General features: G+C 35.2%; 2 protein-coding genes across 14 annotated transcripts; one reads left to right on the forward strand and one right to left on the reverse strand.

The window, feature by feature from the left end:
- Positions 1 to 726: 726 nt before the first annotated feature.
- On the forward strand, positions 727 to 14294 carry LOC107222692 (slowpoke-binding protein). Of its 13 annotated transcripts, none has more exons than XM_046746371.1 (10): positions 727 to 981; positions 5467 to 5831; positions 10510 to 10682; positions 10767 to 11032; positions 11650 to 11944; positions 12061 to 12152; positions 12312 to 12437; positions 12653 to 12726; positions 13006 to 13059; positions 13124 to 13260. In XM_046746371.1, coding segments are annotated over exons 1-10 (1479 nt in total). In that variant the 5' UTR covers positions 727 to 948; the 3' UTR covers positions 13125 to 13260. The 13 variants fall into 13 exon arrangements, with proteins under 13 accessions (XP_046602327.1, XP_046602342.1, XP_046602355.1 ...); XM_046746386.1 differs by having other exon boundaries at positions 13009 to 13059; XM_046746399.1 differs by having other exon boundaries at positions 728 to 981; positions 12312 to 12431; positions 13009 to 13059.
- LOC107222693 (chromatin assembly factor 1 p55 subunit) lies at positions 14139 to 20028 on the reverse strand. The gene is made up of 5 exons (XM_015662164.2): positions 19890 to 20028; positions 16420 to 16918; positions 16085 to 16342; positions 15094 to 15421; positions 14139 to 14863 (listed from the first exon to the last, which is right to left on the reverse strand). Exons 1-5 carry the CDS (start codon positions 19906 to 19908, stop codon positions 14684 to 14686), a joined length of 1284 nt encoding a protein of 427 aa, XP_015517650.1. The 5' UTR covers positions 19909 to 20028; the 3' UTR covers positions 14139 to 14683.
- Between the last annotated feature and the right edge of the window lie 791 nt (positions 20029 to 20819).

Below are 20819 nucleotides of genomic sequence, written 5' to 3' on the forward strand. Positions count from 1 at the left end.
TTGTGCCTTAAAATGTTTATCGCGAGACAGAAACAAAATTTGTGTTTTAAAGAAAACTTAACCACTCATTTTTAACATTTTACAGCACATTTTTTGGTGTATAAAGCAGTGTTGATTATTTTCTGAATATTTGAAAACTAGCTTTATAATTTACTATAAATAAATATCCGTTTGCGGCTGAAACGGATGAACACACTACGTATTCATTATATCTGCAAAAAAATATTTTCTCATTATTATATGCAATTATAATAGATTCGATGGTCTTGCATCGAAATATAGTAATAAAAAGTATGTACCACGTATACTTTTCATATAATGTTTTTTTTTAGTAAAACGCTATTTTTGCTTACTCGTTATAATCAAACACTAATGATAGCAACAATATTTACAAAAGTTATAGATTTTAAAAGTTTAAACATTAAAATCGTCAAAGAATCTATCTTCTAGTATAATTCTCGTTATTTTTTAGTATTCTTTCTTTTTATATCATAGATTGGAGTTTCACAGCGAACGTCTTCTCTTAATTTCTCTTTTCTAACTTCTTTTAATTCACTTTCTATCAGTTCGAACTGGTTTTGTACGTACAGATACTATTTAAATAGATTAAAGTAGTGTAATTGCAAAAACAAAACACAAATTCTGAATTTAAAAAAAAAAAATATGAAATATATACGTGACAGCAAAATATAGAAAGCAGATATATAATCGGCATATTTTTTTAAAGGAGGATTTCGTTGCAGACCTGTGTTACTGAAGTAACAAACAAAAAAGCCTACCACATTTTATCGCATCCAAAGTTCTTGAATATGTAACATGCTGCTCTTTCGTAATACTTTGATACCGATGAGGATATTATTAAAAATTCCCAGCTACCTCGCTAGAAGTCAATATCAAATCAAATATCATCGCAAATTCCAATTTCCGTTGGATAGTTACAGGAATTAAATGAATCTGAGAATTCAGAAGGAGACTCTTATGGTACGTATTTCGAAATTTTCATGTATATTTATGACAAAACTGTACTAATTTAATTTCAAACAGCATATAGGTACATTATATGAAAAAATACTTGATATATATTGAAATGTTAGTGCATGCAATTGTTCGTTTCATTAATCACCACAGAAATAATTACATTTGAAGTCCGATAAACACGGTGCTAAGAAAATGATCGAAAAACGCAAGAAATTAACAGCCGTTAGAGATCCGAAAAATACTCGTCACCCCAATTGATGTTTCTTTTTTGGCAAAATCCTTTGTGCTTTTTCGTATCTCCGAAAAGAAAACAACGTGACTCGCAGAAGCCGTGGGATTAGGCATCCGTGCATGCAGGTGAGATTACCTACGGGACGAAGAAGTATGGTCAAATTTCTCGCAGAGGTCATACGGAACGGGTACGACTAGGAGAGAAGTCTACGACCACGCGGATGACCCAGTTATATTATTAATGCGTCGACTCCAATCTCCCGTTTCAACCGACGTACATTGTGCATACATATGCCGTGAATGGTACATAACATTGAGTCTACGGTAGTCGTAGACAGACGTACATGTGTACTTCTGTACTCGAATCGGAGTGCAAGCTCGCAACAGTAACAAAATGGGAGTGAAATAAGGTATTCTAGGTTTAATTCCGCAGGTGAGCTTGATGCACGAAAAAAATGTCTGTGCATTATTTGACTGCAGCACAAATTACTGTTACATACCCAAATTTGAAACCTGGATTGGATTTATTACGTAATTCATGTGAACTAAAAAGAAACTGACACGATTATCTGAAATTCTTACATTTTAATTTGAAATATGTCGTTTCTTCTTCAAGATGACTTATTGTCCTTTTAATCCAAAATGTCAGAAGTAGATGAATAATGAATTCATTTTCGATTCCAGAGATGTGTATCATGAACGTCATTCAGGTTCAAACAACACAAGTCTGTAGCAGCTAATTGTGGCATAAATTTACGTAGGATTCTCCGCTTATTGTCAGAGTGATCAAAAAATCGAAAATTGTTTCGGTCGTAGAGCCGTAATCGCTATGAGAACCTGAGGAGTGTTATAAATTCGAAAAATGAAATATGAACGTATACTGAACGGATATTCCATTTTGTTAGTACATACACGCTATTGAAAACTCAAAAATTACCCAGTGACGGCATTTTGCAACTATATATCGTTATTTTCAAATCTGTTCTTGTGCGATCTACTTTGATATATTAAGTCTCTCCGAACAGATCCGAAATTATAAGTATTTTTCTTCTCAAGTAGCTTTGGAACAAAAAACATGTTCTCCTTAAAGTACGTAAATGCATTTTTTTTTTAATTATTTCTCAAAAGGATATATTCAACACTGTTGAACCAAACTTGTATAATTTCGCGACAATCAAGCGGCAAGACATTCAAACTATTGAACTGCAGTAGAACCTGGAAAATTGCCTCAGGAAATTTTTTTTTTTTTTTCAATTCCTCCCTAAACATATACGGGAAAATTTGTCGATCAGTGCATACGGCATGCTAAAACTTCTTCAGCTCAGCACCTTGTGGCAGCATAATTTCCTTTAAAACTATTATCATCATCACCACCTGCGACGATTCACCAAAGGTTTTCATGTAGATTTCAAAATAAGTTTGGTACAGTTTAAAAATCTTCGCAAAACTTTTCGAAAAAGCTGTCGAAAGGGATTCCAGAGCTTATTAACAATCCTATTCAAGAATACCAAATAATTACCCATTCGCGTAATGAAACTTGAAAAAATTAACAATTTCAACACCGGTACACGCAACTCTACACCGATCATACTCATATGTGCATGTAAACGATTTGGGTGGAGTTAAAAAACCAGAATAGCTGATCGACAGACGGACCAAAATATCGAATTTGCAAAGACGCGAAAATCTAATTCGTAGAATTATCATAATGTAGAAAGTTCAAGTATAGAAAGTTGAAAATATAGAAACGAGAAGCACAGAAAGACAAAATATAGAAAGTTTAAAACGTGGAACGGCAGAATCTAAAATCTGTATACGGTTCTATATTATCGAAACGAATTCTGACGACTCTACATTTAACATTCTTTATTCTGACCTTTCTATTTTTTCACTATTCGATACCACGAGTTTCCATATCTCTAAATTACACCGAATAACATTTTCGCTTCTTGAAAAATTCGCTATCGCGGCCCTTCCAATTCTCGATCTACCTATATTTTAACCCCCACCCAGCTATTTTCTTTGTCTCTAAACCGCGTGAGGTCAAAGGTCTGCAGCCCCTCGCGTATTTAAGCCGCCAGCGTTACCTTACTTTCAGGCGGGATCGTACAGAAAGGACCTAACACGGCTTCGGAAAGTCCCTTAATCCCGACAAGGAGACAGCTAGCCGCTAGACCGGTGCCGCCAGCTGCTCACTGTTCCACTTTGCAATTGTCGTTTAACGAGCCTGCATGCTGCACCACTCGTAACCCATCTACTTGTTCCCGCAACGGACAGCTTTGAGCTTTCGGTTTGATTCAGATTGGTCCCGGATACCGCGCTGCGGGCCGCAACCACCGGCTGGTAACGCGCCGCCCGCATCCCCCATTCCACCCCCAGCCTCGCCCAGCTCTGCCCTCTGCCCCCGGGGCAGCGAGCCCCTCGCCGAGTGAATCTATGTCACAGTCAGTGCATCCCTCGCGCTCGCTCTGCAAGCTCTGCAAGCTCTGCAGGCTCTGCAAGCTTTGCAGTCCGCCGCCGCCGCCGCCGCCACCCTCCCGGCCTTCCGCTCATTACTTCCGAGCATCTTGTCCCGCCAAGATTTGTCCTCGAGGGCTCCGAGTCGCGTCAGCGATGAAAGTTAACGCTAGTGCAGATAAATCACGAACCTGCACCTTTGCCGAGAATCGTTACTTTGCAAAGTAGAATTTTTTTCATCTCTCGTCAATCATTTCTACCATTTTTAGTAAACAAGTAAGTATAATATTCCTTTGGCGTGCGCTTTTGTTACAAATTTTATACTAATTATAAGTATACGTAATGCTTGAATCATTTTTTCAACTTTGTAGTAATTTTTTTTTTTTCTTCTTGTGAGTACGTATGAATATATTTTTATGTTATCTCACCCTTGCATGTAAATAATACACGTTGAACAAGCGTGAAGGAATTTTTTTCCCAGCAGCAGGTATTTTCCAAGTAAGATCAGTCACGGATATTTGAAATTGGGAAACTCGACCTTCTTTATACCTGTCAAATTCTTGCTATCTGCATCTGTGCTCAATACTTTTCCTACTGGTTTAGAAAATCTTGCGTTCCATTCACCAATTTTATAAATTTATAGCTGAACAATCGTTTCACACCGTGCGCGATTTGAGTGAAACTCAAAATGTACCGAAAACGTTTACTTGTAACCTTTCTTTATATTCATGTGAATCATTACTGTATACAAATATCAAATGAAGTCTCGAGGTATGCCATAAAAATTCTCTGGATAGTTCTCGATATTTTATTCGATCACCCGAGTGCAGGGTAACTAAAAAAAAAATTTAGCTCTTCAAAGTTTAAAGTTAAATGATATCAACTTATGTTGGCCAGTAGGAGAACATGAAAAAATCAACTGTTAAATTATGTTTTGTGGAATTTCACGTATAGCTTTTTGATGATCAGATGTCATTCGGAAATCTCTTGACAAAATTGACATGATTGTACGGTCTAGATTCATAGCTGTGAATAATAGCTTTGACAAGACTGCGTACGCGAAAAAAAACGGACAGTATCAGTAATGCTGATGATCAGCTGATTTTGTTATTCTCAATAGATTTGACACGCATGAACGCGGTATTTAAATTGTAATTATGACCTCTCTTAGTGACATAATTATCTATTCCTTCATTTGTCGTTTATTTTGTCATTAAGTACATATTTTTTATGATTGTATGTTTAACGTTCGTACCTCAACGCAGCGAAATATTTCGCTCAACGCTTGAAAAAATCTTCATAGTCACAATTTACATATCCTGGTACGGTTTTTAATTATCATCTTTATGAGGAAATTACATGTCGGTGCATGTTGTTCTGTTATTGCGGATATTTTTATGGTCCAGCCTAGGTGGTATCCCAGATAACAATTAGGGCAAAAAATATATCAGGGACATCGAAAAATTTATGTTTTTGTAAATGACTTTTTAAACTGAAAGTCTAGTCATTCGAAGTAAATTACAGATTACATAAGCTCAAAGATTTCTATTGCTCTATAACTTGTAATAATTTTGAGACATTGGTCTTTCTTTATACGATTTTTGGTTTACGATTAATTGTTGCCTGAGATTCGGTTTAGGCTTAACGATATAATACTATTGATTATAATTGCTTCTGAGCAAAAAGAGCTAAGTGCTAAGTGCTAAGTGCTACTCAAGTATCGTTCTTTTGTCGAGTGCAACACAATATTCTTTACTTAATACTACGCTTCGCCAAAGATATATTTTTCCGATGTCACAGACTTGGGACCAAATTCGCCGGGTGAAAATGTTCAACTTATATCAAAATATGAACCGGCGAGAAGAGGGTGAAAATCGTCGTGAACCGGATATGACCGGACACGATCGTTTCTGTCAAGTACGGCCAAAGTCACGGCGTAAACGACGGCAAGTAACTCGACGGGCCCAAAGTGCAATCGAATTGGACACTGAGGCTATGCTCTCTGCCAGAGGAGTTCTTGATCGGCGTGGACGAAGCGCAAGCATCGAGGACGACGAAAGTGAAGAAGAAAAAGGCTACCAGCTGACTAACAAAATTGATAGTCTTGCCAAGATTTTATTCAACCGAGTTACAGCAGCGCGTAACAGAGAACAGAATGACATTAGGTAAGTCATTTTTTATTATTTATTCATTCGCACTTGTTGTTGTTCGAATTGTTTCTTTACACCGTTTCAAGTATTTCATAAGCTTGAGAGAAACGAAAGAGAGCTAGAAAAATCGAGCATTGTAATATGCGATAGAGAAATTTTATGCTATAAATTTTGTCTTGATTTATCGAACATATTCACGAATTTTCATTGCAGTACCTAAATATTTAAAAGACGCGAGAAGCTCGCCCTTTATCGTGTTAAATCAAAAATCGATGGGACCACTCGATGGCACTAAAATTTATAAGGAAAGTATTGCTCAAGTGAGAATTCAAAAAAGTTCAAATTTGGATTGAAATGAACTAGAGATATAAAAAAATCAAAAAAACAATTTTCACAAAAAATACAGTAGTAGGGAAAAAGTGTGTTGAAAATATCTACTCTGCGATAAGCAATGATCATTGACAACAGATTGCAAATAGCAAATATAGTGCTTGTTGCAGTCTGAAGAATATACCTAATTTACAATAAGATTCATTGCAAACATATAATTCTAATTTTTATCAGTTTAATACGTGCTGAAGAGCTTAAAACAATTGAATAATTATGTTAGTTTGATTTTACGCTAATACCTATACATATAAATGAGATAAGCCTATAACGATGTCACGTATGAACATGTAAAATAATTCATTTCGTCGAATTACAAATATAATTTAAGGAAACGAGGCACGACGGACTTCGCAAGAAATTTTGACAAATTTTTTTTTTAATATCGAGATATTATTAGACGTTTGTTTAATATGTATTGAGTTAGAGTATGCAACATTCTTTTGAGATAAAAGAAATTGTTTTAAATATTTTTTAAGAATAATATTTTAAATAAAGGCCTTTTGCTCCGAAATATACATTTTTCTTGTCATACATATTGGTAGATAATTAATCAATGATTTTTTTAGTACAGGTAGAGTTAAAGGATGCGGAGTTATTTAAGATGAAGAAATGATTGTCAAATTTTTGGCGAGGCTCCGTCGTGCCCTAGAAATTATTATTATTTTTTTTTTTTAATCATGGCAAAATGATAATGAAAAAAAATTTAGGTCTTCCCTAAACAGGAAATCTTCCAATTATACTACCAATGAAAACGCTGTATCCAATCCATGTGTACCGGTCACCAAAATTGGTGCTGGAAGGTGAAATGAGCAAAGTTCACGAGCACTGTACAATATGTCCTAATTTGTGAGTTATGGTTAATCGTAATTGCTGACATCCGTCGAATTACAGCTTGAGTATCGCCAACTGTAACCGCAAGAACCTAAACTGAACGACAAACAAACTGTACATGTATATCGTATCACAGTGCGGGTGAAGTGAACGTGAAAACCAGACGTATTATGTACGAAAAGACGAATTTACGCATCGATCATTTTTTAATCGTGTATTGATCTATCGCAGTTATAAGAGTTCGGAGTAGTTATTTAAACTCAAGGGATTCGTGATACAAATTCACGCCGTAAATTTACTCGAGAACAAAGCGAGTATACATTTTCTTTTTTTTTTTTTACATGAATGCAATTAGGCCCAGAACCAGACGACCGCAAAGGTACAATAAATCCGAGTTTACAATTCACATTTAATTGCTAAATCTGATGTTATTTGCAAGCATTTGAGTACCCTTTTAAAAGCCTTTGAAATAATTTGTATTCTAACGACGTCACGTTTCATCGCCACGGTGCTCGAGACAATAATTTCAAAGAGCAAATTTGCGTAATTATTTTTACTTGGCTTTGAGAATACGTTTCCTGAAGTGAATTCAATGTTCCGACTCTTAGGAATAAGAATAAAATTACGTATTTCGGTATGATTTTCTGGCATGCCTTTGAATATGTCTCTTCAGTTTGGTAAAAATACGTACATGCAGAGAAACTTGTGTAATATTTACCTTCGAATGTCGTTATTCCTGCTAAGAATAAGGTGGTTAACCAGATTGCAATAATATTATTATGACTGTTGTTTGTTTTTATTGGATGAAACCTTTGCAGTCGTTCGGAATTGTGGCATAATAACAATGATAATGACGATAATCTTCGGGCAACGAAATGTAATCCTTGCTTCTCGCGGTTGGTCCGGTGTTGGTCTCCGCGTTCCACATCTCCTGATCATCATTTAATTAGGCGAAATGTATGCGGTTTACACATGCGTACGAATTATTTAGGTCAAATCAGGTACGAATTACGCAACGCATATACACGTTCCACATACACCTCAAGTGCAATACACTACAATTCGACCCGCAATCAATAACACAGGTCGACACGAATTTTAACTTTGATAAGAAGGCATGAAATTTCGATAGATTTATCGACAGTTAGACGAAAAAAATATATATGCCCTGAATACGTTTGCGTTTGTATTCAGGAGAATGGTTGAACAGTGTTTTAGAAAATCCATAGTTAAAACTTTTTATTTATTGATAACTCAAAACAAATATATTTATATGTAATTTTTTTCAACTTTTACTATCATATCAAATTACAAAATAGTGGAAAAAAGTTTAAAAGTGAACCCTACCACTTTTTCTTTCATGTTCATAAGTACTTTCTCTCACTAAATCCCAAATGTAGTCCCCTATCATATTTTCGTTGTATTGGCCCTGATAACGTTGTTCGAAGTTCATTATATGTTGATGAAAACGTTCTCCTTGTTTTTCTGAGTACGCCCCCATGTTGTTTTCAAATTTATCTAAATGAGCATGCGGCATATGTACTCTTAGAGACACTCTGCAACCCATGGTTTTAAAGTATTTTAACATGTTTTCAACTAGCTGTTGGTAATTTTTAACTTTGTTGTTCCCTAACAATCCAGGGACGACCGCTTTAAAACTATTCAAACTTGTTTTTTCGCGGTATTTTTAATTATACCAGAAATATTTAATATTTCTACGATAACTCGAAAAAATTTATTATTATCAAAACTGTTACAAAGGCAAACTTTATATGGAATATGGGTACTTTTCCTTCATTTTGGAGCATAATGAATAGAAAAATCATGAATTAAATTTCATGACAAAGGGAAAAAAATTTGCTGCATAGTTGTGTAATCGACTAACAATAAGATAAATCTTTATAATTACGAATCTCGCGTCTAAGTATGATGGTATATTTCTTTGGTCTATATTTGCATACATTAATATTCCGTGTAACAAGCAGACGAGTAAATGGTTACAGATTGGAACTCCTGTATATGTATTTAATTGGATAAATTCTAATGTGGATTATAACGCAAAAATCTGCTCAACTTAAAAATTTTTCTTTTCATACGTACCCGAAAACTTTTCGTCCTGCTATTATCGCCATGCAAGGTCATAAAATTAGTCTAAATTTCTAAATACAGAAATTAAGTTCTTTCACTCCTTGACACTCGTTTTGTTTTTTAGTTCTGTTATTTATTTGTCATTAAAAATAAATAAATTATACGAGACTCTGTTTGATAATCACGACGACGCTCTGTGGTCGGACAAAGGAGATGTTGACACTCCGAATTTTCCATTACCATCCAAAAGAAATGATGTATGAAAATAAGAGTAAACATTTTTGTTATTGATTTTAACGTGTTATACCTATAAATGTTATCGCGAAATGTATATACATAGGTACAACATATTTTATGCCTTCATGCATCTATCGTTCAATTAAAAAATACAATCAAGACTCGAAACAAAACCTTCAAATTCAAGATCCTTCGTTGTAGCTGCTAAAGTCAGGTACCTATGTTAAAAACGGTCCCTTTATAGTTGAGGATAAATGGGACCACCTGGATAAAAATTTGGGAAGAGAGTCATGAATTCCATTTAAGAAGTCTCCAGTAATATTATTTGCAATAATGATATCGAACATTCTTCCTATTATCGAAATAAATCTGAGGAAATTCGAATAACACAAGCTAATACAAGATATCAACGATTTGAAAAAAGTTTTTATTCTCGAGTCAACGATAATGTTTACTTTTTTGACCTGACAAATGGGAGAAAAGTAGCATAAAGTTCTCTCACGTACCTTTTCCCTCATCTACGGGGAAAAAATAGCACTATTATTAGTATTGTGAACTTTCAATAATATTCTAGTTTTCAGACCAATAAAATGATTACACTTACACGTAAAAGGTAAAATTACAAGAGTTTTTTTATACAAAAATACTTTTATTCGTTTTTTTTTTTTTCATTAGTTACAATAATTTTTTATCGAAAAATTTCAGTGAAGTTTCCAAATTCAATTGTGGGAATATCAATTGATTATTTACTATTGCGATTTCGTAAAATCCATATTAAAATCCATTTATTTATGCGTCAAATGAAAATGCATTGGAGTGTTTTTGTTCAAAATTGCGTTTAGAATGGGGCTGTTGAGCCCTTTTTCGCGTATCTGATCAGCAAGCAAAATGAACACAAAAACGTTAGCATCGGATCGAAAGTACCAAATTTCAGGTATTTTGAACGTTGAAATTACGAAATCTTGTCTGAAATGATTGACACTTAATTATCTTCTGATACCGGCATGTTCTCAAATTCATTTCTTTTCCAAAGAAGTACGATTCTGCAGCGACAAGACTTTTCAATTTCGGCAGGTACATAGTTGGAATGTCTGTGTTTGAAATTTTTTATTTTTTTTTTATAACGTATCCCATTCACGTGTCATAGAAACGGACGGCATCAGTACACTGCTCTGGATTGCTACGGACCATCCGCTTGTGAGGATGTCGGCGAATGTATGGAGATGGAGAAAAGATCTAGGATTCAAGCACTAACGATTTGCCAATCTCATCTTAAAGGATCAACACGGTACAGTCTGACAAAACAACTAAACAACGTTGGTAAGTTGCAAAGAGTTCCGAGAGTCGTCACTAATTATACCCGATGTTACAAGCAATGCGTACTATTTTCAAATTCAACGACAGGATCTCGCGTCGACAAACATTGGTTTGCGGTGAGAGATACAACGCTGAAAGCCGACAGGCTCTTAACGCTTGCACCGTTGAGCAGAAACTGCCCAATAAACATCTGTTCGTCCATACGAGAGACGCTGAATCATTTATTTCTTGCGTTGCAACACCCATATATTTGCCCTGTGCTTGATCTCGACTTCAAGGAATTCAAAGGGCAGAATTATGTGATTCTTGTGCAACCCATCAATCAAGGAAGTTTGAAGGACCTCATATATGGGGTACGGCTCTTATTATATATTTACTTATTTATCTTATATATTTATCTTATATTTACTAAGAATAAATTGACCATAATTTGGGTTACCGTACGAAGTTACCAAAATCTACAATATATTGTGTCCACAGTGACGGTAGAATATTCAATTTACGAACGGTAGATTTACACGTGCTTAAAAAAAGCGGTACTGTTTTTTACTGGAAAAGTTTGGACCTCTGAATTATTGTAACGTTTCAATTTCTGCTGACAACCTGACACTAATTTTACCACAAAAACCTCGTACACATTTAAAAGTAACAGCCCGATGGGTGAAAATATCCCGTTTATAAAACTTGTTTCATACAATTCTTCATTTTATTTTAAAAGCGTTTACCAAGAAACCTCGAAGTGACATTTTATTAGGAACGCTCTAAATAAACAATTTGACCTTCTTATTGTTAGTCATTCATCTTGAAGTTTAATTAACCGGAAACATAACTTCCCAAAACTTAATACTGGACTAAACAAAACACACGATACACATTACAAAGGTCGGGCAAATAATACAGATTTTCTAAACACTTTGATAAGCATTTTGAAAGATTGTACGAATATGAAGCAAAAAAAACTCTTCTTCAGATCGAAAGGAATTGTTGGAATGAAGATTGGAGTCAAAAATACGTGACTCGTGGCAAGGGTCTACCGCTACCACAGGTGCAGCGATTAGGTCGTCAAATTTTAGAAGCATTGTTATTTCTGAAAGAGCGTGGCTTCCCAACAGTGACACACTTACATTCTGGCAATGTGATTGTTCAAAACGGAGTCGCTCGTTTAGCAGGTTTAGAAAATACTCTGCTCGGTTTCACAAGCCGTATCTATCCCGTTGTCACTTCCCGATCGTCGCATTTAAACTTTATCGACACGATATGTTTCGGTAAGGAGTCTGCTAATTTTATCGAATCTTTCTGCTCTACCAGAACTCATCCATCCCAAATGACATGAATTTAAAATTTACAGTATCTGAATAAAATTCTCATCTTTTATTTCCAGGCCATGTGTTATTCGAGATGTGCGCAGGGTATGAATTGTGTTCATTTAAACCAACAGAAACGCAACTGTCCGATATCAACAAGTACCCTCAGGTTTGTTGATTACTCGATATTAATTGTTCTTTAAATTATTGACTATATTGCGGTAAAAGTTTTCGCGACGATTTCCTTCGATAAAATATAAATCGATTCATCATTCATGTTAGTTATTTATAGTGACATTTGAATAATCTCAATTTCTCATTCATCTAGATTCTTGAAATTTTGGAGCTTATATTTGAACAGCCAGATGCTCGCTATCCCAGCGTGGAGGAGCTGCTGTTACATGATTTATTCCGCAATATTGATCTTCGCGAAATGCGAAGTGCGCCGGTAACGGTAAAAATTTTCTGTAAAATAATTTATAAACAAAGAGATATCTATAACTGTAACATGGATGTGGGGCCACAATTCGGTAAATTTTTCAGCCTATGATCTTAAAAAATTTCTGGAGATTCAGATTATAAAAAATCTAATTAGAAGTGTAAAAAAGACTTGCAAAATTATTTAGAATATACCTAGCGGAATACAGTCTCAACCTATACTTGTTACAGATGTTCCGTCCAACTTTATCACCTCCCGTGGTTAACTTACTAGATGGAATTAAACGAAAACATATCAACAAGAGGTAACCTGGCTATTTTCAAAATGTAACCGTTGTACTAATTTTTATCGCGATTTACAGTTAGTAGTTACTTCCTGCCTAAGTTTTGCTTATTCAGACCACGATGAGCAGAAATACAAGTTTTGTAGCTAAACACTTCAATTCAAGTGAATGAATATTTAGATTGAAAAATAGAAGAAACTAATTGTGGTGTGAATAAATGCGAATTTATTTTTAATTGTAGTCAATTTTGGAATGCTGAGTATTGATTTTTGAATTATTTTAATTCCATTTGCATGCTAGCAGACACAGATCTCATTCCGCAGGCGATGTGCCAGCCGCGAGAAGAATCTACTGGTAATGTGTGAATATTCACATGCTAATCTCAAATGCTATCAGTACAATTTGATTTGCCCTACAGACTGGAGAGTATTGATAGTGAGGACGTTGTATCGCTTGACAATCCTGCACCAGAACATAGAGAAGAAATTGAGGAGTCTTCACTTCTTGCTGAGATATACGACGAGCTTTCGACTACAACTATTTAAAATCCAGACTAGGAGCGATTTAATTGAGTAATTTTTTTTTTTTTTTGTATTTATCAGGGTTTATTTTAATTTTATCGCGTTAAACAATGTTTCTTTATTGCGTTTGAAAAAACAACCATTGTAGATTTTTGTTAGTCACTTATACGATACTGTATACCCACGTATACCTCGTAAATATAAACAGAAAATGAATCAACACTCCAATCAACTTTTCACTGTTTTACTATCAAAAACAATAATTAACGCTGAGAAACTACTCGTACGAGTATGCTCATGCAAACGAACTTTGAACTAATGATATTCCTGAGATACTAAAGACTATGATGAGAATAAATCAAACACCTAATACAAATATAATATAATCGCGGTATTAGAATAGATAATGAAACACAAAATGATTACGTTATTATTTCATTTTAAATTTTCTAGATGAAAAATTTAAACTTCCCGCCAACGGTTACGTACATTATGATGAATTACCAACAATCATAAATCATGTAATCAAAGTTTTTAATCAACACAATAACATAACTCATTACACATTTTTTGTTGCCAGGATACCTTGTAAAACTTTGACAACAGACAAACAGTAGATCTGATATAAAAAACAGTTCAATTCAGATTCTGATCCAGATGACATGACACTGGTACATATAATAGATTGTGAGTTTTGTGAAATTATTTATGTTTATTCATTAATTAATGTCTTAGAAGAATATTTTCACTCGTAGAAAAAGTAATAATGTCAATTCGCTCAGTGATAATATTTATAATTAAGTAAGAGATGACCCATTGAACACATAATTTGCATGAAGTGATTATTCTTACTATCTTTGTATCCATCCGGATTTGTCGATAACCAACAATTTCAATTTTTTGACTTACATATGTTGTGGGCACACATAGAAATTCTTGTTATTCCATAACTGTTGAAAATTACATTTTAGTATGCTCCTAAAACTCTCTGCTCTATGTCGAAAAAAAAAAAACGTGAGAAATTTGGGTATATGTATTACAATATTACAAAGAGATTTTTAGGTATATGAAGACAATTTAACGATCAACATAAATGAACTTGAACAAGAGACATTTTCATCTTACTAATGACATACTAATAAATTCTCTGTATGTGCCCGAAATAAAATGATTGTTAACTGCAGTCAGCCTCATGTGTCCAAGGGATCAACTCGCGTGATCAACAGAACGCTGTACAAAAGTAAAGATAAACGTGGAATAACCTGACTTTAACAAGGATATCTACAAATACCCTGCTTGTTCAGCTCAAAGTGATTTTTCCGAAATCTCGTAAGTAACGTTCAACCAAATGATAAACACCTTATGCAATAAAACTTGTGAAATATGACGATGAACCATTATTATTTGGTACAAGAAGATTAGGTATAAACCATTAGTAATAAATTACTTGCAACAAATTATGACGCTCCACCCTCAAGCTCACTTGCAGGCGTATCTGGTTCTTCGTCATTGTAAATGTTCTCAGCCATTTGCCAAACTTGCATTATGTTGTCTTCTGACACAGAACAAATAACCCATGGCTCATTGGGGTTCCAAGAGAAGTCACTTATTTTGGCTGTATGTCCACCATGAATGAACTAAAACAAAAATATTACGTGATTTTCCAATGGTAATAAAAAAAATTACTTTTTACAAACCCAAGTTTCTACATCTGTTGTTCACTCTCTCTAACCACAAAATACAATAAGGAAATAAAAACAATAAAAGTGATTCTTCTTTTACCAGTGTTATAATAGTACCTAACATACAGAACAACAACGAAACGAGTCAAAATTGGCTGCAAACTGTAGAATTCAGTGAATATTACCAGTAATTCGGGTGGTCCATCTTCAGCATCTTCAGTGGACTGTTCTTCTCCGATCTTACTCAGATCCCAAACATGTAAGCGTCTGTCGGTTCCGCTGCTAGCCAAAATTGTCTCATTGTGCGGTGACCATTGTACTTGGAAAATTTCGTCTTTATGGGACTCGAATGAGTGAAGCTTCAACTTCAAATTTCTCAGATCCCACAGAGCTACCGTCTTGTCAGCACTGCCTGTGGCTAATATAAATTCCGAGTAAGGGTTGAAACTCAGACAGTTTACTTCTGCTGTATGAGCATCCACAGTATGGCTCGGCTTACTTGTGTTATTACATCTGTCCGCAAGCATAAAAACACATTAGAAAAACTCCGGTTATTCAATATATTATTTGAACTAGTTCAGTGTTAGTGAAATGTTTGTAATAGCTAATAATCAGAAAGAAATAAGTGGTAATTAGTAATATTTGTAATTGAAAATTGTCTCAGTAACTATTTTAAAAAAATCAGTGGTCCAAATAGCTTTAACAATAATAATAATTATTATTTTTTAATCACAATTATATTTGCAATCGATGGGAGGAAGTAAGGAGTATAGCAGGGATTTGTGGCAGTTGTAGTAGAAACACCCGCATTTGCACAAGGGACAAGGGAAACTGCCGAAAAGCTTGTTCAGGTGTAGCTGGACCCAAGTCCAAACCATCGACCAGTAATCCGGCACCTGAACGGCGTGAGCATCTTCCATTTTTGCAAATTGCCGTTCAGGACCAAATTGACAAGCCAGGTATTTGAACCAGAGTCCTCCTGCTCCTCAGCCATGAGTGCTAGCACCTGAGCTACTATGGTCGGTGGGTAACTTTATAGAACGCCGGTATATACTCGAATTACCATGCTAGTAAAATGAAAGATAATTTGCTTACATATTCAAATGGCCTAAAGCCTTTAGTATGAGAAATGAATTAAAGCATGAAAAAAGTTGGATTCGTAACACAGCATTATACCTTGTATCCCAAATCATAAGTTTTTGGTCATCAGCTACTGATCCAAACAAGGACTCGTGGAGCAAATGCCAAGCGACATCTTCCACCACAGCTGTGTGACCAGTAAATATAGTCTTGGCATCGATTACTCTATGCTCTTTAGGTGTTGCATTGATGTCCCACAAGCATATAGTGTGATCGTCAGATGCGCTCAACAAGTAGCCGTTCAGGTTTGGATTCCACGACAAGCCGTATCCTTCTTTTTGATGTCCACGCAACCTACGAAAGTGTGATGCATATAATATTGTTATGCAAGGAATTTGACAATGAACGTAATAATTATTCATATTTTTTACCTGAGATCTGGATGGCATTCACCGTTTGGATCGGGTTTGCTGGGATGCTTGGTATAGTCAAATACTAGTACGTCACTGGAGGGAGTTTTTGTAGCAATGACGCATGGATTTTGCGGCATGTAACGTGCCCTGTTGACTTCACCTTCGTGATTGATTTTTATCTCGATTTCAATTTTTCCACTGACAGATCCAAATCCTCCAAACTCTCCTTTCTCATTGTCGTAATGAGAAGCATCGAACTGTGCATCCTCATTGGGTAACTGTACGCTGGCAATTAGCAAGTGGTTTTGTTCATCGGAAGTATGAGTACCCAAAATAAGACGGTGCACAGAATAATCTTTCCCTTCTGGTCTTGTAACATCAGGCAACCATTGAGCTGTAAGGGAGGGCCACTCCAGGGCATGAGTCATTACAAGATCGTACAGAAAGGGAGTATTTTTCTTCCATATTTTGTACTCTTCATTGATGACACGTTCCTCAACCGCATCGTCAAATGTTTCTGAAAAATATTCCTTCATTCGTCAAATGATCGCATAACCAATATGAGGAAATTAATTTTTTATTGTCAACACGAATGACTCGCAAGAAGACTACGCGTTCATATAATGCAATTTTTCCATTGATGATACAAGTTTTGAGCAAATATTTTCTCTGGAGTAAATTTAGCACTACAGATGGTGTAAACATGTCACTGTTCACAACCAAGTTGTCCAGCAACCAAATAAAATTAATTCCTATTCGAAACTCAATGCCGATTGCCGTCGCGGAATCCTTATTTTGTAACTTGTGACCATTACTCTACATCCTACATGTCACCGATAACGTTTATTTGGCGAAATAAGCATCAGGCATGATTGTGTAACAACAGGTAGATTTCTTGCTCATTGACTGCAGTTTGTATTTGAAGTGCGTGAAAGTAAGTTTTCTAGTTTAATCTATGCAATATTTACATTTTTTAAACATTGTCGGAACATGACTGCTGAAAATTTGCAAAAACAAATAACTACCCAAAAAAACTTCTATTCTGTATGAATTTAACACCTTTTAATAATCACTAAACATGGATAGAAAAACTTGTTTGCAATGATTACAAAATAACGAAATAGAATACTCTGATATTTTTTGGCAAGATATAAATATAACTACACATCATACCATGGGTAGCGTCCGGTGTTGGACAACTGTACAAAGTCTTAGTAAATGCAACATTTAAAATTCTTTTTTGTAATACCTGTACCAAAAGCGCTCTTCTATGCACCATCCACAGGTACTTGAAGGAGTCTTTTAGGCACCAGTGCCAGAAAACTTTCTCAAACCGCTAGCGGCCAATAGAGTTGCAGGCAAGTGTTCTTGTACCGCTAGCAGATTAAAAAAAAAATTGTCTCGTGCCCAGGTTTAAAAGACTTCTTCAATGCGGGTGGACGGTGCATAAAAAAATAAAACCAGAATTTTCGTTGCAGATGTAATAAAAAAGTAGCATGGGATACACGATCAAAAGGTGGCGATGTTGAGCTCGTGCTATGCCTTTGCACTCGCTGTGCGGTATTGCTACCTTTACATTCTTGTATCAAAAAATACTGCTAGATTTCCTATGCTTTATCTGAATTTTTCAAGTTTCGACATCAAATCAACAGGTTTCAATAAATCAAACCTGATCAAATATTATGAACAATTCTTCCAACTAATTCTTTAGCCTCATAGTGACATTATTGTAAATCACATTATAATGTTGAGTAAGAGAATAAACACAATAAAACTTTATTTAGACGTTTTTTAAACAGTATGAAAATTATGATCTATAAGTGAGAATAATGTTAAAACGAAAATCCATGATTTCTTATTTAATGCGTTTTACTTGAATTTATGATTTTAAATGGCTTCGGAGTTGGCGTTTTATCATATTATTTACAGTAAACTGAACCAATACCATTGAATAAATATAGGATGCGAGATAAGTAATAAACTTTATGCAGTAATTATTCATTGCAAATTGGTTGCATACATAGTACGGAAAGCTTTAACAATTATACTGATGATGTTTATTTGAAAATCTAGGTGATTGTCAATTCAATGTAATTGTCGTTGATATAGAGAAATGGTGCTAGGGACCAGAATAAATAACACATAAGTGAAAAAGACATATACAAAAATGATATAATGTATAACTGAAATGTTTCAGCATGGTATGTATGCAAAACTACTGGACCAGAAAAAATTGAAAGTATAATGAAAAATAATGCACATGTGCAAAATATAAAATAATGTTTTCCCACGTTAAGGAATTATTTTTCATTGCTTTACATGTATTTTGTCTATGTTATAAAACATTTTTCATGTTAATTGATCTTCTCAAGAATATTATAAACGAAATATACATCCATTTCATCTTAGTTTAAATGAGTGTATGTAAGACTTTTTGGATCAGCCCTTTCCCTACTTTCTATTTTCAAATCCGCATGAGCATTTCCAATGTTTCCAATGTTTAATATAATAAACTACAAACTACAGGTTTGAATGCAAATTTGTAATTCTCTCAATTCGAAAAAATATATATATTTCCAGCTTTTCCTAACTTTTCATGTGGCAAATAGAATTCTATGGGGTTCTAATGCTCAGTTCTCTCTAGCAACTAGACGCCAAGGACTAGTAACGAGTATATTTATCACAGTTAGCGAGCAAAGGGTTTTAAACGTGTAATTTCATTTCGATATAATGACTTTGAAATTTTTAAAGGTTTCCTCACTATTACAACATTCCCAGACCATATGACTATGATCATGTTTCGTTGGGTGAGGCTGCATCTTCGGAAACTCGATTAAAGATTGTTCAGTATCTATAAACATGAAGCAATTGCTTTGTCTAAAGTGGATGTAATGTATGAATTTCTATAGGGTACTTGTGGCATTGGGTTACATTAAAATAATTCAGTAGTTTACTTCATGTTTCAAATCAGCTGATAACCTCATCCATTCAAACAGAAGATGCGAACAATGAAAAATGAGCAAATAGAATTCATAATGGCTCGAACTCAGTGCTATTATCAAATCGCTCAAAGTTGGCATAAAAATGTACGTATGCTCAAAAATATTATCTTATACTGTTATATTGCAGTAAAAAATTACCGGCCTCTACAAATAACTAGTCGAAGAGGGACTCGAACGTTGCGCTCGACTTTGTGCAAAAGTAGATGCTGTGTATGTTCTGAAATATTTGAGAGATGCGTAGAATCGCGATTGCCTAGGAGCTGCGAAATTATAATCTTGCAAATCCGCGGTGTATGTAATACAGGAATAAATTTATTACGCGAGCTGTGAATGCGATTCGGAATGTGAAGCGCGTAAGCTAGTAAAAATACAAGTCTTTCACAAGGGATTTGGGATGTATCAATAACAACTTTAAATTGCTTAAGTGCGTAGAGATAGAAGAAATAATGTTTGATTATGGCTTAAAGTATCGCTCAGCACGCTCACCTCCGTCTTTGTCTCCCATTTGTGTTTGGTTTGAAATAGATATTCTGTACAACCAGCTAGTTTTAGGCTACCTCCAAACACTGCGCCCGCCAAAAAGACGCGAATGCTCCGAAACCGGGAACCGTCAAAGGCCTCAGCCATACATCGTTGAGGACATAGATGATGTACTCACTATAAATTAGAAGCACCTCTAGAGTGTTAGATAAAACGACAAATTTCATAGTGTTTTCTGGTGGCTGCTGTGACGTTGAACAACACTCCACGAAATTTCTTGAATGCTATACACTAGAAACTATCGTATAGGGGCTCTATTCTCGAGTTAAAGACCCTAGATATCGTATGCGAGATGTATGAGGGCAGCCCCCTGACACTCACCACTGCTCGTATACTAAAAAATTGTACGCGTCTTGTCCCCGTTTTTTAATTCCTCTACGTGGCGCTAGTAGACTCCAGGTAGACTTCCGACACGCTTGCTGCCCTCGCTGACCGCGCGCAAGCTCGTCAGGTAACTACTGGCGCCACTAGTGGTGGAACTTGGCGGCAGAATCGAGGGACATTTGGCGAACCACTTTTAGCAGCATGTGTCAGGGGGCTGTCTGAGGGTGTATTCCGACCTCCGTGAAGTTGGCCCCCCGAAGTTGTTATTTTTAAATCTAATTAATGCAATTCGTTTGAGAATCGTTTGAGAGGGTTTGAGAGTATAGAAAAATCGTTTGAGAGTTAATAGTTTTTCCGGAAAATTGATTTTAATTTTGGGTGTGAAGTTGGTGCATTAATTAGATTTAAAGATAATAACTCCGGGGGGCCAACTTCACGGAGGTATATCAATTAAAATATTAACTATCTAACAGTTTTTTTCTACTCTCAAATCCTCTCAAACGATTCTCAAACGATTAAAAAAAAAATTAAACGTCTAAGTCTATTTTTTGA

The sequence above is a fragment of the Neodiprion lecontei genome, chromosome 1, assembly GCF_021901455.1.
Source record: "Neodiprion lecontei isolate iyNeoLeco1 chromosome 1, iyNeoLeco1.1, whole genome shotgun sequence".
Classification (NCBI taxonomy): domain Eukaryota; kingdom Metazoa; phylum Arthropoda; class Insecta; order Hymenoptera; family Diprionidae; genus Neodiprion; species Neodiprion lecontei.